At 49.5% G+C, this 13,055-nt stretch overlaps 1 protein-coding gene across 1 annotated transcript; it reads right to left on the reverse strand.

Annotated features, from left to right (window-relative positions):
* Positions 1–2,859: 2,859 nt before the first annotated feature.
* LOC129713620 (ribonuclease P protein subunit p25-like protein) lies at positions 2,860–4,230 on the reverse strand. Its single transcript, XM_055662809.1, has one exon. It carries the CDS (start codon positions 3,560–3,562, stop codon positions 2,942–2,944), a length of 621 nt encoding a protein of 206 aa, XP_055518784.1. The 5' UTR covers positions 3,563–4,230; the 3' UTR covers positions 2,860–2,941.
* Positions 4,231–13,055: the final 8,825 nt, after the last annotated feature.

Raw genomic sequence — 13,055 nt, forward strand, 5'->3', positions numbered from 1 at the left:
GTTGCCTATTTCCTTCGCTCCATAGATGCTGCTGCACCCTCTGAGTTTCTCCAGCATTTTTGTGTACCTGTGTTATTTGTCCAGCTTGAATTACAAAGCTGCATCAATATAACTTCCTTGTCAAACACAAAGTGAATAGTGAAAGGCCTGGATAGAATGAATGTGGAGAGGATGTGTCCACTAGTGGGAGTGTCCAGGAAAAAAGGGCACGGTCTCAGAATAAAAGGATGTACCTTTAAGAAGGAGACGAGGAGGAATTTCTTTAGTCAGAGGGTGGTGAATCTGTGGAGTTCATTGCCACAAGATGGGTGTGGAGGCCAAGTCAATGGAATATTTTTAAACATAGAAACATAGAAAATAGGTGCAGGAGTAGGCCACACTTATTAAGTACTCTGGGATGCAACTTATCACAGCTTAAGGATAAGGGGGAAATCCTTTAAAACCGAGATGAGGAGAACTTTTTTCACACAGAGAGTGGTGAATCTCTGGAACTCTCTGCCACAGAGGGTAGTTGAGGCCACAGTTCATTGGCTATATTTAAGAGGGAGTTAGATGTGGCCCTTGTGGCCAAAGGGATCAGAGGGTATGGAGAGAAGGCAGGTACGGGATACTGAGTTGATGATCAGCCATGATCATATTGAATGGCGGTGCAGGCTCGAAGGGCCGAATGGCCTACTCCTGCACCTAATTTCTATGTTTCTATCATAAGGTGGACATTGACAGATTTGTGATTGGTACGGGTGTCAGGGGTTATGGGGAGAAGGCAGGAGAATGGGGTTGAGAGGGGAAAGATAGTTTAGCCATGATTGAATGGCGGAGTGGACTCGACGGAACGAATTCTGTGCCTGGAACATTTGACCACCAGGTTCAAGCACTGCTTCATCTCTTGGGCTCTTGAAGGGTGCACAAGACCAACCTCAGCAGCCATGATCTTCCCTGGAATATGCCTTTGGTTACACTACAGTTCGTTTTTACACTTATTATAGTTGTCTAGAATTACCATTAGAATTATTAATTATGATAACTCGTGTATGGGAGTGTTTACCAGCCTGTTGAGCTGCGGAAAGCAGGAATCTAATCGTCCCCTCTCCGGTACAAACGGCAAGTTTTAACACCCTTGGCTCTTAGACACCACACTCTGATCTGTCTTATTGCATATTTCATTCATTAATTTGTTGAAGAGGAAAGGTCAGGGGAAGGGGAAAGATGAGAGTGGAGATGGCAGGGGGAGGGGAGAGGATGGAGGAGAAGGAAGGAGCGGGGGGAGAGAGGGGAGGGGAGAGGAGTGGAAGGGGAGGGGAAAGGAGATGAGAGGGGAGGGGGGAGGATGGAGGAGAAGGAAGGAGCGGGGGGAGAGAGGGGAGGGGAGAGGAGTGGAAGGGGAGGGGAAAGGAGATGAGAGTGGAGGGGGAGAGGAGAGATACTGCCTGTCCCTCTGAGTTACTCCAGCATTTTGTGTCGGTCGACAAGCACTCTCGGTCTTTTGTGGAAGGACATTACCCACCTACACATACCCCAACCCAAATGTAAATGGGGGCACAAGGAACTGCAGAGGCTGGAATCTTGATTAGAAGACAAAGTGCTGGAGGAACTCAGCGGGTCAGGCAGCATCTGTAGATGGAAGAAGGGCCCCAACCCAAAACATCATCTGTCCATTCCCTCCACAGATGCTGCCTGACCCACTGAGTTCCTCCAGCATTTTCTTTGCTACAGGAGAAGTCACTTAAGGAGTATTTTTACATGGCACATATTTTATTTTTTTTACCTTGAACAGTGTCCTGTGCTTTTTATCTGGCCCGCTGAACCGACCCCAAAGACAAACCAGCCACAACATGACCATTTCTGGAGACACAAAGAACTGCAGGTGCTGGAATCTAGAGGAAAACACAAAGTGCTGGAGGAACTCACCTGGTCAGGCAGCGTCTGTGGAGGGAATAGGCAGAACAACTATTCGGGACAGAGTCATTCTGAAGAAGAGTCCCGACCACAAACATGTCCCCTCCATTCGCCCCACAGATGCTGCCTGACCCGCTGAGTTACTCCAGCACCTTGTGTTTGGCTAAAGTAAATGTATATTGTCAATATAACACACACATGATAGACACATAACATATACACACACTTTACCAAATACACACAAACATACACACACACAAGCACACACATTTAAACACACACACATTAACGCACTCACACACACTCACACAACACCCAAACACACGTTAACACACACACACACACACACACACACACACTAACACACATATACACTAACACACACTCACGTCCACACATGCACTAACACACAGACACACACTCACACACTCTTGAACACTCAAACACACGTTAACACACATACACACATAACACACATAACACAACACGCACTCACATACACACACAGACACTAACACACCCACAGACACACACACTCAAGAACACACAAACACACTGAAACACACACACTAGCACACACACACACATACACACCCACACATTAACACACACGCACACACACACACTAATGAACACACTAGCACACTGAAACACAAACACACACACACACACACATTAACACACACTCACACACACAACCCATACACACACACTCATGAACACACAAACACACTGAAACACACACACACACAACACAAACACACACACACACACACACTTAACACACACAAACACATTAACACACACACACACACACACTAACACACACACACATTAACACACCACACACACACTAATGAACACACTAGCACACTGAAACACAACACACACACACTAACACACACACACATATTAACACACACACACACACACTGAAATACAGACACACCAACACAGACTTGATATTGCATATTTGTGTGTTTAATGTTCACAGACTTGTATAAAGTTCTATTATTTGACACAGTGATGTGATGCTTACAGCGAGTTACTGCTGGCAGTTCCGTGGGTCAGTGTAGTTACAAGCTGGGTCCATCGGATGTTCTTCCCTGGTGACTTTCGCCACCATTCCGTGCGCCTGCCCGCAGCAGAGTGGGCGCTTGGTGCCTCTAGCAGCCGAGGTGGACCCCTCCTCGCCCCCCTGTCCATCTGGGTGTCCGGGCCAGAGGCCGTGGCCGGAGTCGGGGGCCTGGTAGCCGCTGTCACTCGGGTCCAGGGGCTCCTTGGACAAGAGGATACAGATGGAGGGGACGTTTTTCAGCAGAGTGAAGTTGTGGGCAGCAGCATCAGCATCTTGAGCATCTTGTAAGTGCTGCCGCCTCCACGTCTCCCGCAGGCTCTTGTAGCGCAGTCTGGTGATCTGGTGAAGCCCAGCGATCCGCCGTTTCATGATCTCCACGCAGGTGATAGTCTTGGTGACCGCTCGGCCCGAGCCGGTGAAGACTATCTGGCGGGTGGCGAGCAGCTCCATCCTGCCGATGGCGAAGCCCATCAGGTTCCTGATCTTGCTGCCTTCCTTCACCCTCATCTCCACCACGTTGAGGGGCAGGTCGTGGAAGGGCAGCTGGCTCTCCTCCTCACTCCCGCGGACCTTGGCGTAGTTGTCCATGTGTGTGTGTGTGTGTGGAGTGTAGATGGGGGAGAGAGAACCGAACTGCAGACGCCAGGCACACGCACCGAGCTGGAGTTGTTAGCTCAGTGGCACAGGCAGCAGCATCTCTGGAGAGAAGGAACGGGCGACTGGCTAACACAGTGGGACAGGCAGCAGCATCTCTGGAGAGAAGGAACGGGTCAGAGAGACCCTTCTTCAGACTGGCATAGTCCCACCAAATCTTTACCCCCTCCCCTCCCTTCCCGGGACAAAAAAATACACTACCTCCTCCTCCCCTCCCTTCAGGGGTCTTCACAAAGGGCCCCCGTCTCTCTCCTCGCCGACGTGCCCATGCGATGAAGTTTTGCAAGAATTGATTGAACACATTTGGGAATGGGCGCAGCCTCCTTTAACCCTGCAGATTTATCCTCGTCTCGCCTCTGGTCTCTCTCTGTCTGTCTGTCTACCCCTTGGCACTCGTCCGGCGAGCCTTGACCATGCTGGACTCCCCGGCCTCACTCCAGGGACACAGGGAGTGTTGCCTCTCCCGGCCTCTTGCTCCGAGTCGCTCCTCTCCTCTGGTTTGGTCGTGGGCTCTGCTTGCGTATCTCTCTCTCTCTCGCTCTCGCTCTCTCTCACTCTCTCCCCACAGCGCAGAGGCAAGGAACTGCGAATCAATCGCTGTTGCCGCATCCCTCTCTCCTACCCTCCCTCCCCCTCCTCTCCTCCCCCCCCCCTCCTCCTCTCTCCCCCCTCTCTCTCCCCCCTCTCCCTCCCCCCCTTCTCCCTCTTCCCTCTCCTCTCTCCCCTCCTCTCTCCCCCTCCCCTCTCCCCCTCCCTCCCTCCCTCCCCCGCTCCTCCCCCTCCTCCCCCCCTCTCTCTCTCCCACCCCTCCCCTCCCCCTCCTCTCTCCCCCCTCCTCTCCTCTCTCTTCTCCTCCTCCTCCCCCTCTCCTCCTCCTCTCCTTCTCTCCCCCTCCCCTCTCCCCCCTCCTCTCCCCTCCCCCCTCCTCTCTCTCCCTCCTCTCCCCCCCTCTCCCCCTCTCCTCCTCTCTCTCTCCCCCTCCACTCCCCCCCTCCTCTCTCCCCTCTCCACCCCCTCTCTCCCCCTCCCCTCTCCCCCTCCCCCCTCCCCCTCCCTCCTCCCCCCTCTCTCCCCTCTCCTCCCCCCCTTCTCTCCCCCCTCTCCTCCCCTCTCCCCCCTCTCATCTCCCCTATCCCCCCCCCTCCCCCCTCCTCTCTACTCCCCTCCCCCCTCCTCTCCTCTCCCCCCCCCTCCCCCCTCCCCCCCCCCCCCCTTCCTCTCCCCCCCCCCCTCCCCTCTCCCCCCTCCCTCTCCCCCTCCCTCTCTCCCCTCTCCTCTCCTCCCTCCTCTCTCCCCCCCTCCCCCTCTCTCCCAAAGCCCTCTCTCTCTCCTCCCTCCTCTCCTCTTCCCTCTACTCTGTCCCTCCTCTCTCTCCCCCCCTCCCCCCTCTCCCCTCCTCTCTCCCCTCTCCAAGGCCTTCAAACTCCCAAAGCCACTCACTCCAATGCGAATGAATGCGTTCACCATTTAACCCCTTCAGCACCAGACTCAGCTTCATTGACCCCCCCACCTCCGCCACTGTTTTTCCCAATGATACCCACAACTAAGCTGTAGTGCGATTATTCCCAACAGCGCAGTGTAACTGGAGTAATCTAGAGCCAGACGTACAGTCCCTAGCCCAGATGAACAGATCCCTTGAACTACTATCCACCTCATTGGTGACCCTCGAACTATCCTTGATCGGACTTTGCTGGCTTTACCTTGCACTAAACGTTATTCCCTTATCATGTATCTGTACACTGAAGATGGCCCGATTGTAATCATGTATTGTCTTTCTGCTAAAAAAGGGTTTTCGGCCTAAAACGTTGCCTATTTCCTTCGCTCCATCGATGCTGCCGCACCCGCTGAGTTTCCCCAGCACTTTTGTCTACCTTGCCTTTCCGCTGACTGGTTAGCACGCAACAAAAAGCTTTTTGCTGTACCTCGGTACACGTGACAATAAACTAAACTGAACTGAAGCTTTTCCCAAGGCCTCTATTTGGAACCAGAGTCCCAGGTATGATCCTGACTCCGGGTACTGCCTGTACATAGAAACATAGAAATATAGACAATAGGTGCAGGAGTAGAGGCCATTCGGCCCTTCGTGCCTGCACCGCCATTCAATATGATCATGGCTGATCATCCAACTCAGTATCCCGTACCTGCCTTCTCTCCATACCCCCTGATCCCCTTAGCCACAAGGGCCACATCTAACTCCCTCTTAAATATAGCCAATGAACTGCGGCCTCAACTACCCTCTGTGGCAGAGAGTTCCAGAGATTCACCACTCTCTGTGTGAAAAAAGTTCTTCTAATCTCGGTTTTAAAGGATTTCCCCCTTATCCTTAAGCTGTGACCCCTTGTCCTGGACTTCCCCAACATCGGGAACAATCTTCCTGCATCTAGCCTGTCCAACCCCTTAAGAATAGAATGCCTTTTATTGCCATTCAAACAGACATGGATGGGTGACGTTTCAAGCCCCTTCCTCAGCTCATCTGAAAGGTTGTTAATTCATAGATTCACGTTTCAAAACATTTCCTTTCCATTTCGAGCCAATTTTTAGCCTTTTTAGCATTAAAATAAATGCTTTCCCACACAAAGCGGTGCATCGCTGGGGATATGTGTTAAATAACTGTTACTGCAGCTTCCTCATCGATGGCTTGCCAAATAATTGAGGTGACTATTTACAGAACTCGAGGCCTCACACACATTTCAAATCGCCACAGTTCTCTTTCCTCATGTGCAAAATATAATCAATTATATTTAAGGAAGTGGAACCTGTTCAATGCTCAGCATCATTGCTCCTTTTATTGTGATCATGCAATTTATCACAAGTGTGGGGGAAAGCCTAATTTTGCTCCTCTGACTGATGAATTTGTGAACTTATGAATTCACTGTCACCGTGGGCAGTGGAGGCCAAGACATTGGGTCCTTTTAAGGCGGAAATTGATAGATTCATAATAATAATAATAATAATTTTATTTATAGAGCACTTTAAAAGCAAACATAGCTGCAACAAAGTGCTGTACATCACTAATCATTGACAAAAAAGTTAATACACAGCAAAAATAACAATCAAAAGAAATAGTAGGAAAAGACATGTAAAATAAAGAAACATCAAAAACACCAAAAACAGAAGCAAAGTCTCAGGCAGGGTCAAAAGCCAGGGAGTACAAATGTGTTTTAACACTGGATTTGAAGATGGACAGTGAGGGGGCCTGTCTGATGTGCAACGGCAGGGTGTTCCAGAGTGCCGGAGCAGCAACAGAGAAGGCTCTATCCCCTCTGAGCCTCCGACTAGACCTCGGTACCTCCAGGAGCAGCTGACCTGCTGACCTGAGGGACCGGGCAGGAGTGTATGGGTGGAGCAGCTCAGAGAGGTAAGGCGGGGCGAGCCCATTCAGAGATTTAAAAACAAATAACAGCATCTTAAAATGAACTCGAAATGATTCATGATTGTCAAGGGTGTCAAAGGTTATGGGGAGAAGGCAGGAAAATGGGGTTGAGAGGGAAAATAGATCAGCCATGATCAAATGGCAAAGCAGACTCAATGGTCTAATTCTACTCCGATGTTTTATGGATTTACAATTCTCGGGGCTTATCCTGACAATTCTAAACGCAAGTTGTGGAAGAAGAGAATCCAACAGTGCCTGGAAAATCTACAGCAACATTAGGGGCTTAATTCAAAGCTGCAGCTCAAACCTGAAGTGTAGGCTTCAAGAGGTGCCTTTTCTCTGACAGAGATAAATCATTTCTTTAAAGCGGATTTGCTTGCAGGTCTCAAACAGTTTATGCTGTCATTCTGTGAGATGGTAATGTTGGTTTTCATTCCCCTGAAGCGTAATCCCGAACTGCCGGTGAACAGAACATGATATTAAAGAAAGCGGAGCTGTCAGCATTTTGCAATTGTAAGTATTCCAGCTTTCTGCCTTGCAATTAACCGCTCATTCCGATGAAGATTGTGAATTAAATACGATGGGGCTGAAAGGCATTTGTACATCTGACATGTTTCTTCCCAGCTGATATCAGGCAACGGAATCATCCTACCACAACCAGAGAGCAGTGCTGAACTACTATCCACCTCTTTGGTGACCCCGCGGACTATCCTTGATTGGACTTTGCTGGCTTTACCTTGCACTTATACCTAAACCCCAGTCCCATGGAACGGGTTAATTCCAAGAGTTCTCCCCGAGTTTGCCCTGATTCGACTCGGAGATTTACGGTAATGGCCACTCGTTGGTACTCGGGGCTCTCGTGGACATTTTTCATCACGTTGAAAAATCTTCACAAGGCTTCCTGTGCTTGCCTGCCGTTAGCGAGTCTTCCCGAGTACCTGCCATTAGCGCTAAGAGACATTAAACATTTTTCACACAAAGAGTGGTGAATCTCTGGAATTCTCTGCCACAGAAGGTAGTTGAGGCCACAGTTCATTGGCTATATTTAAGAGGGAGTTAGCTGTGACCCTTGTGGCTAAAGGGATCAGTGGATATGGAGAGAAGGCAGGTACAGGATACTGAGTTGGATGATCAGCCATGATCATGTTGAATGGCGGTGCAGGCTCGAAGGGCCGAATGGCCTACTCCTGCACCTATTTTACAAGATACAAGAGATACAAGATACATTTAATTGTCATTTGGACCCCTTGAGGTCCAAACGAAATGCCGTTTCTGCAGCCATACATTACAGACACATAGACCCAAGACACAACATAATATCCCGTACATAAACATCCATACACATGATGCTGTGATGGAAGGGCCAAATCTAACTTATCTCTCCAATATAGCCAATGAACTGGCCCCCCCCCCCCGATGTCAGAGAGTTCCAGAGATTCAAAGCCCCCGTGTGGCGATGGCGTTCTGTCCCGCGGCCATTAAAGCCACGCCGGGTGGTGCTGGACTTCCCCAACATCGGGAACATCGCATCTAGCACCTGCCCAACCCTTTTTGGTTTTATATGATCCCCGGCGTACGCTCGCTAGAGAGTATAAACCAAGCTATCCATCTTCTAAGCCGCGACAGGGCGGTGATGTAGGCCCCGCACTCCAGGCAATAATGCTCTCAGATTTGGAGACCCCTGCGCAACTCGGGCTTTTCTATGTTTCTATCCAGTCTTTCTTCATATGAAAGTCCCGCCATCCCAGGAATCAGTCAGGTGAACCTTCTCTTTACTCCCTCTAACACAACACACGATAGTCTTTAACATAAACATTCCCACACAGCGGAATCAAAGTTTCCCACTGTGAGGGTAGACATGAAATCTACACTCAAGATGAAAGACATGGTCCCAGCTGGAACAAACTTTGCGACCCAATTGCTCGTAGACCGTAGAACGTTTCTGCCATTTGCCTACCAGACCACGGGTGGAGATAATAACTTTCTTAATTTCAGCTACTGTTTTGACGAACAATATTCCCCAGAAAGCAAATTAAAATCTCCAACCCAAGTCCAATTATATCAGCAATCTTCTTCAGTTCTGCCTCACTTCCCTCTTTCATGCAATGAAGCTTTTTAGTTGTCAGCACCTGGCCTGTGACAGTTTAAAATTTGTCTCCAGTTGTGAGAGTTGTTAGGATTCTTGAAAAATGCATGAGCGTTTGAAACTGCTATCTAATTATTCACTGCAGCTGAGCATACGGAATTAGACAAATTGAGGGGGGGAAATGATTTTCCTTCCTCTCGGAGTAAATGAACAAATGATTGCAATTAACGCCCAAATGATTCAGTCCTTTTCGATTTCACACTGCTTAAGTAAAAATGAGTGCTCACCGCATTAATGGGCAACTGCATTGTGGATTGAAATGCGTTATAGACAATAGACAATAGGTGCAGGTGTAGGCCATTCGGCCCTTCGAGCCAGCACCGCCATTCAATGTGATCATGGCTGATCATCCCCAATCAGTACCCCGATCCTGCCTTCTCCCCATATCCCTGACTCAGCTATTTTTAAGAGCCCTATCTAGCTCTCTCTTAACCATATAACCATAACCATATAACAATTACAGCACGGAAACAGGCCATCTCGGCCCTACAAGTCCGTGCCGAACAAATTTTTTCCCTTAGTCCCACCTGCCTGCACTCATACCATAACCCTCCATTCCCTTCTCATCCATATGCCTATCCAATTTATTTTTAAATGATACCAACGAACCTGCCTCCACCACTTCCACTGGAAGCTCATTCCACACCGCTACCACTCTCTGAGTAAAGAAGTTCCCCCTCATGTTACCCCTAAACTTCTGTCCCTTAAATCTGAAGTCATGTCCCCTTGTTTGAATCTTCCCTATTCTCAAAGGACACCAAATAACTTGCGATTCCTCTGACCGAACAATTCTGTTAGATTTACACATCGAGTTTCTCCTCCTCTGAGGCAAATTGAGCAGGATTTCCTGACATCACTAAGGGCCTGTCCCACTTAGGCGATTTTTTAGGAGACTAGGCTGTCGGGGTGTCGCCTGTATGGCCGTTGGTCGTCCCCTCAGTCGCCCAAAGAGTCGTAGCGTCTTTTTGGCCGCCGCTGGATTTTCCAACGTGTTTGACGCCAATGAGCGTCGCTTGACTTCTCCTGACGAAGGTGCTGCCGTAGTTGTCACCAGTAGAATTGTAAAATGTCCTCTGGTGCGTAGGATAGTGCGTGTTTACGGGGTGATCGCTGGTCAGTGTGGACCCGATGGGCCGAAGGGCCTTTATCCACATTGTATCTCTAACTGCAGCGAAGGGGATTGGGGAAACACAACTGCAGGCCGGTGGGGCAAGGGGAGGGGGGGAAACATTATCTGAAGCAAGAGGACATCTCAGATATATGGGAGAGAGAAAGCCTTATCCTGAGAGCAGATGCAGTGGAGATGGAGAAACTGCGAGAATCTTACATAGACATAGAAACATACACAACAGGTGCAGGAGTAGAGGCCATTTGGCCCTTCGAGCCTGCACCGCCATTCAATATGATCATGGCTGATCATCCAACTCGGTATCCCATCCCTGCCTTCTCTCCATACCCCCTGATCTCTTTAGCCACAAGGGCCACATCTAACTCCCTCTTAAATATAGCCAATGAACTGTGGCCTCAACTACCTTCTGTGGCAGAGGATTCCACAGATTCACAACTCTCTGTGTGAAAAATGTTTTTCTCATCTCGGTACTAAAAGACTTCCCCCTTATCCTTAAACTGTGTGACCGTTTGTTCTGGACTTCCCCAACATCGGGAACAATCTGGAGAAACTCAGCGGGTGCAGCAGCATCTATGGAGCGAAGGAAATAGGCAACGTTTCGTCCCGAAATCCTTCGGGTTTCGACCCGAAACGTTGCCTATTTCCTTTGGGTTTCCATATAACCATATAACCATATAATAATTACAGCACGGAAACAGGCCATCTCGGCCCTACAAGTCCATGCCGAACAAATTTTTTTCCCCTTAGTCCCACCTGCCTGCACTCATACCATAACCCTCCATTCCCTTCTCATCCATATGCCTATCCAATTTATTTTTAAATGATACCAATGAACCTGCCTCCACCACTTCCACTGGGAGCTCATTCCACACCGCTACCACTCTCTGCGTAAAGAAGTTCCCCCTCATATTACCCCTAAACTTCTGTCCCTTAATTTCGTCCCGAAACGTTGCCTATTTCCTTCGCTCCATAGATGCTGCTGCACCCGCTGAGTTTCTCCAGCTTTTTCGTGTACCTTCGATTTTCCAGCATCTATAGTTCCTTCTTAAACATCGGGAACAATCTTCCTGCATCTAGCCTGTCGAACCCCTTAAGAATTTTGTAAGTTTCTCTCAGATCCCCCCCTCAATCTTCTAAATTCTAGCGAGTACAAGCCGAGTCTATCCACAGTCTTGCATGGATGATGTCCATGCAAGATTGAGGGGGCGGGGCGGAGATGTAGTCAGTATAGAAATGGTAGTAATGGATTTGTAGCAGAAATACAATTCAGGCTTTAAAGAAAGATCACACTTTAAAAGCCATTAAATAGCATCTCCAGCAGCTCAATTGAACAGACATCCAATTTAAAGTGTCATTTGCTCCACGAGGCTGTGAATCGGACTTTTTGGGATTAACATCAGTGACAGGATGCACAAAAAAGCTGGAGAAACTCAGCGGGTGCAGCAGCATCTATGGAGCGAAGGAAATAGGCAACGTTTCGGGCCGAAACCCCTTCTTCAGACTGATCGGGGGCGGGGGTGGGCGGGGACAAGAAAGGAAAAAGGAGGAGGAGCCCGAAGGCTGGGGGATGGGAGGAGACAGCAGGGGGGCTGAGGAAGGGGAGGAGACAGCAAGGACTAACAAAATTGGGAGAATTCGATGTTCATGCCCCCGGGATGCAGACTCCCCAAACGGAATACGAGGTGCTGTTCCTCCAATTTCCGGTGCTGCTCGCTGTGGCCATGGAGGAGACCCAGGACAGAGAGGTCGGAGACGGAGTGGGAGGGGGAGTTGAAGTGCTGAGCCACCGGGAGGTCAGCTTGGTTATTGCGGACCGAGCGGAGGTGTTCGGCGAAACGATCGCCCAACCTCCGCTTGGTCTCACCGATATAGATCAGCTGACATCTAGAGCAGCGGACGCAATAGATGAGGTTGGAAGACATCAGTGACAGGATTATGGGCTTCTGAACGTCACGCTGACTTTCAAAACTCGAAAGTGACAACTTTCTCCCTCGATATCCAAATATATTGATCAAATATATTGATCCTCTCCTGGGAGAACGGAAGGTCTTTCATAGAAAGATAGAAAATAGGTGCAGGAGAAGGCCCTTCACCCCCAACCCCCTCTCCCAGAAAGAACAGTTCCAAACTAAAATGCAGCAGAAACAGCCCTTCGGCCCATCAGGTCCATGCTGACCATCGAACACTAGCTCTAGTTCTACTTTTACCTCCACTCTCCACATGAGGGGCAACGTACAGAGGCCAAATTACCTACAAACACACACGTCTTTGGGATCATAAGATCATAAGTGATAGGAGTTGGATTGGGCCATTCGGCCCATCAAGTCTACTCCGCCATTCAATCATGGCCGATCTATCTCTCCTTCCTAACCCCATTCTCCTGCCTTCTCCCCATCACGCCTGATACCCGTACTAGTCAAGAATCTACCTATCTCGGGCCTTAAAAAGATCCACAGACTTGGCCTCCGCAGCCTACTGTGGCAAAGAATTCCACAGATTCACCGCCCGCTAACGAAAGATGTGGGAGGGGGCCCACACGGTCATGCAAACTCCGCACGGACAGCGCCCGAGATCGGGATCGAACCCAGGTGTCCGGCGCTCTGAGACCACTGTGCTCGTTCATTCCCTCCGCAGATGCTGCCTGACCCGCTGAGTCTGCTCAAGATACCCGCAACGTCAGTTTTTCGTGTCTCCGTTAAAGATAGTTTCTTGTTCAAGAAGGAACTGCAGATGCTGGAAAATCGAAGGCACACAAAAAAGCTGGAGAAACTCAGCGGGT

Source organism: Leucoraja erinacea, chromosome 36 (assembly GCF_028641065.1).
Source record: "Leucoraja erinacea ecotype New England chromosome 36, Leri_hhj_1, whole genome shotgun sequence".
NCBI lineage: Eukaryota > Metazoa > Chordata > Chondrichthyes > Rajiformes > Rajidae > Leucoraja > Leucoraja erinaceus.

What these genes read in the sequence shown, in the direction of transcription:
- LOC129713620 (XM_055662809.1), bottom strand. Translation starts at nt 3,562, where the DNA reads ATGGACAACTACGCCAAGGTCCGCGGGAGTGAGGAGGAGAGCCAGCTG.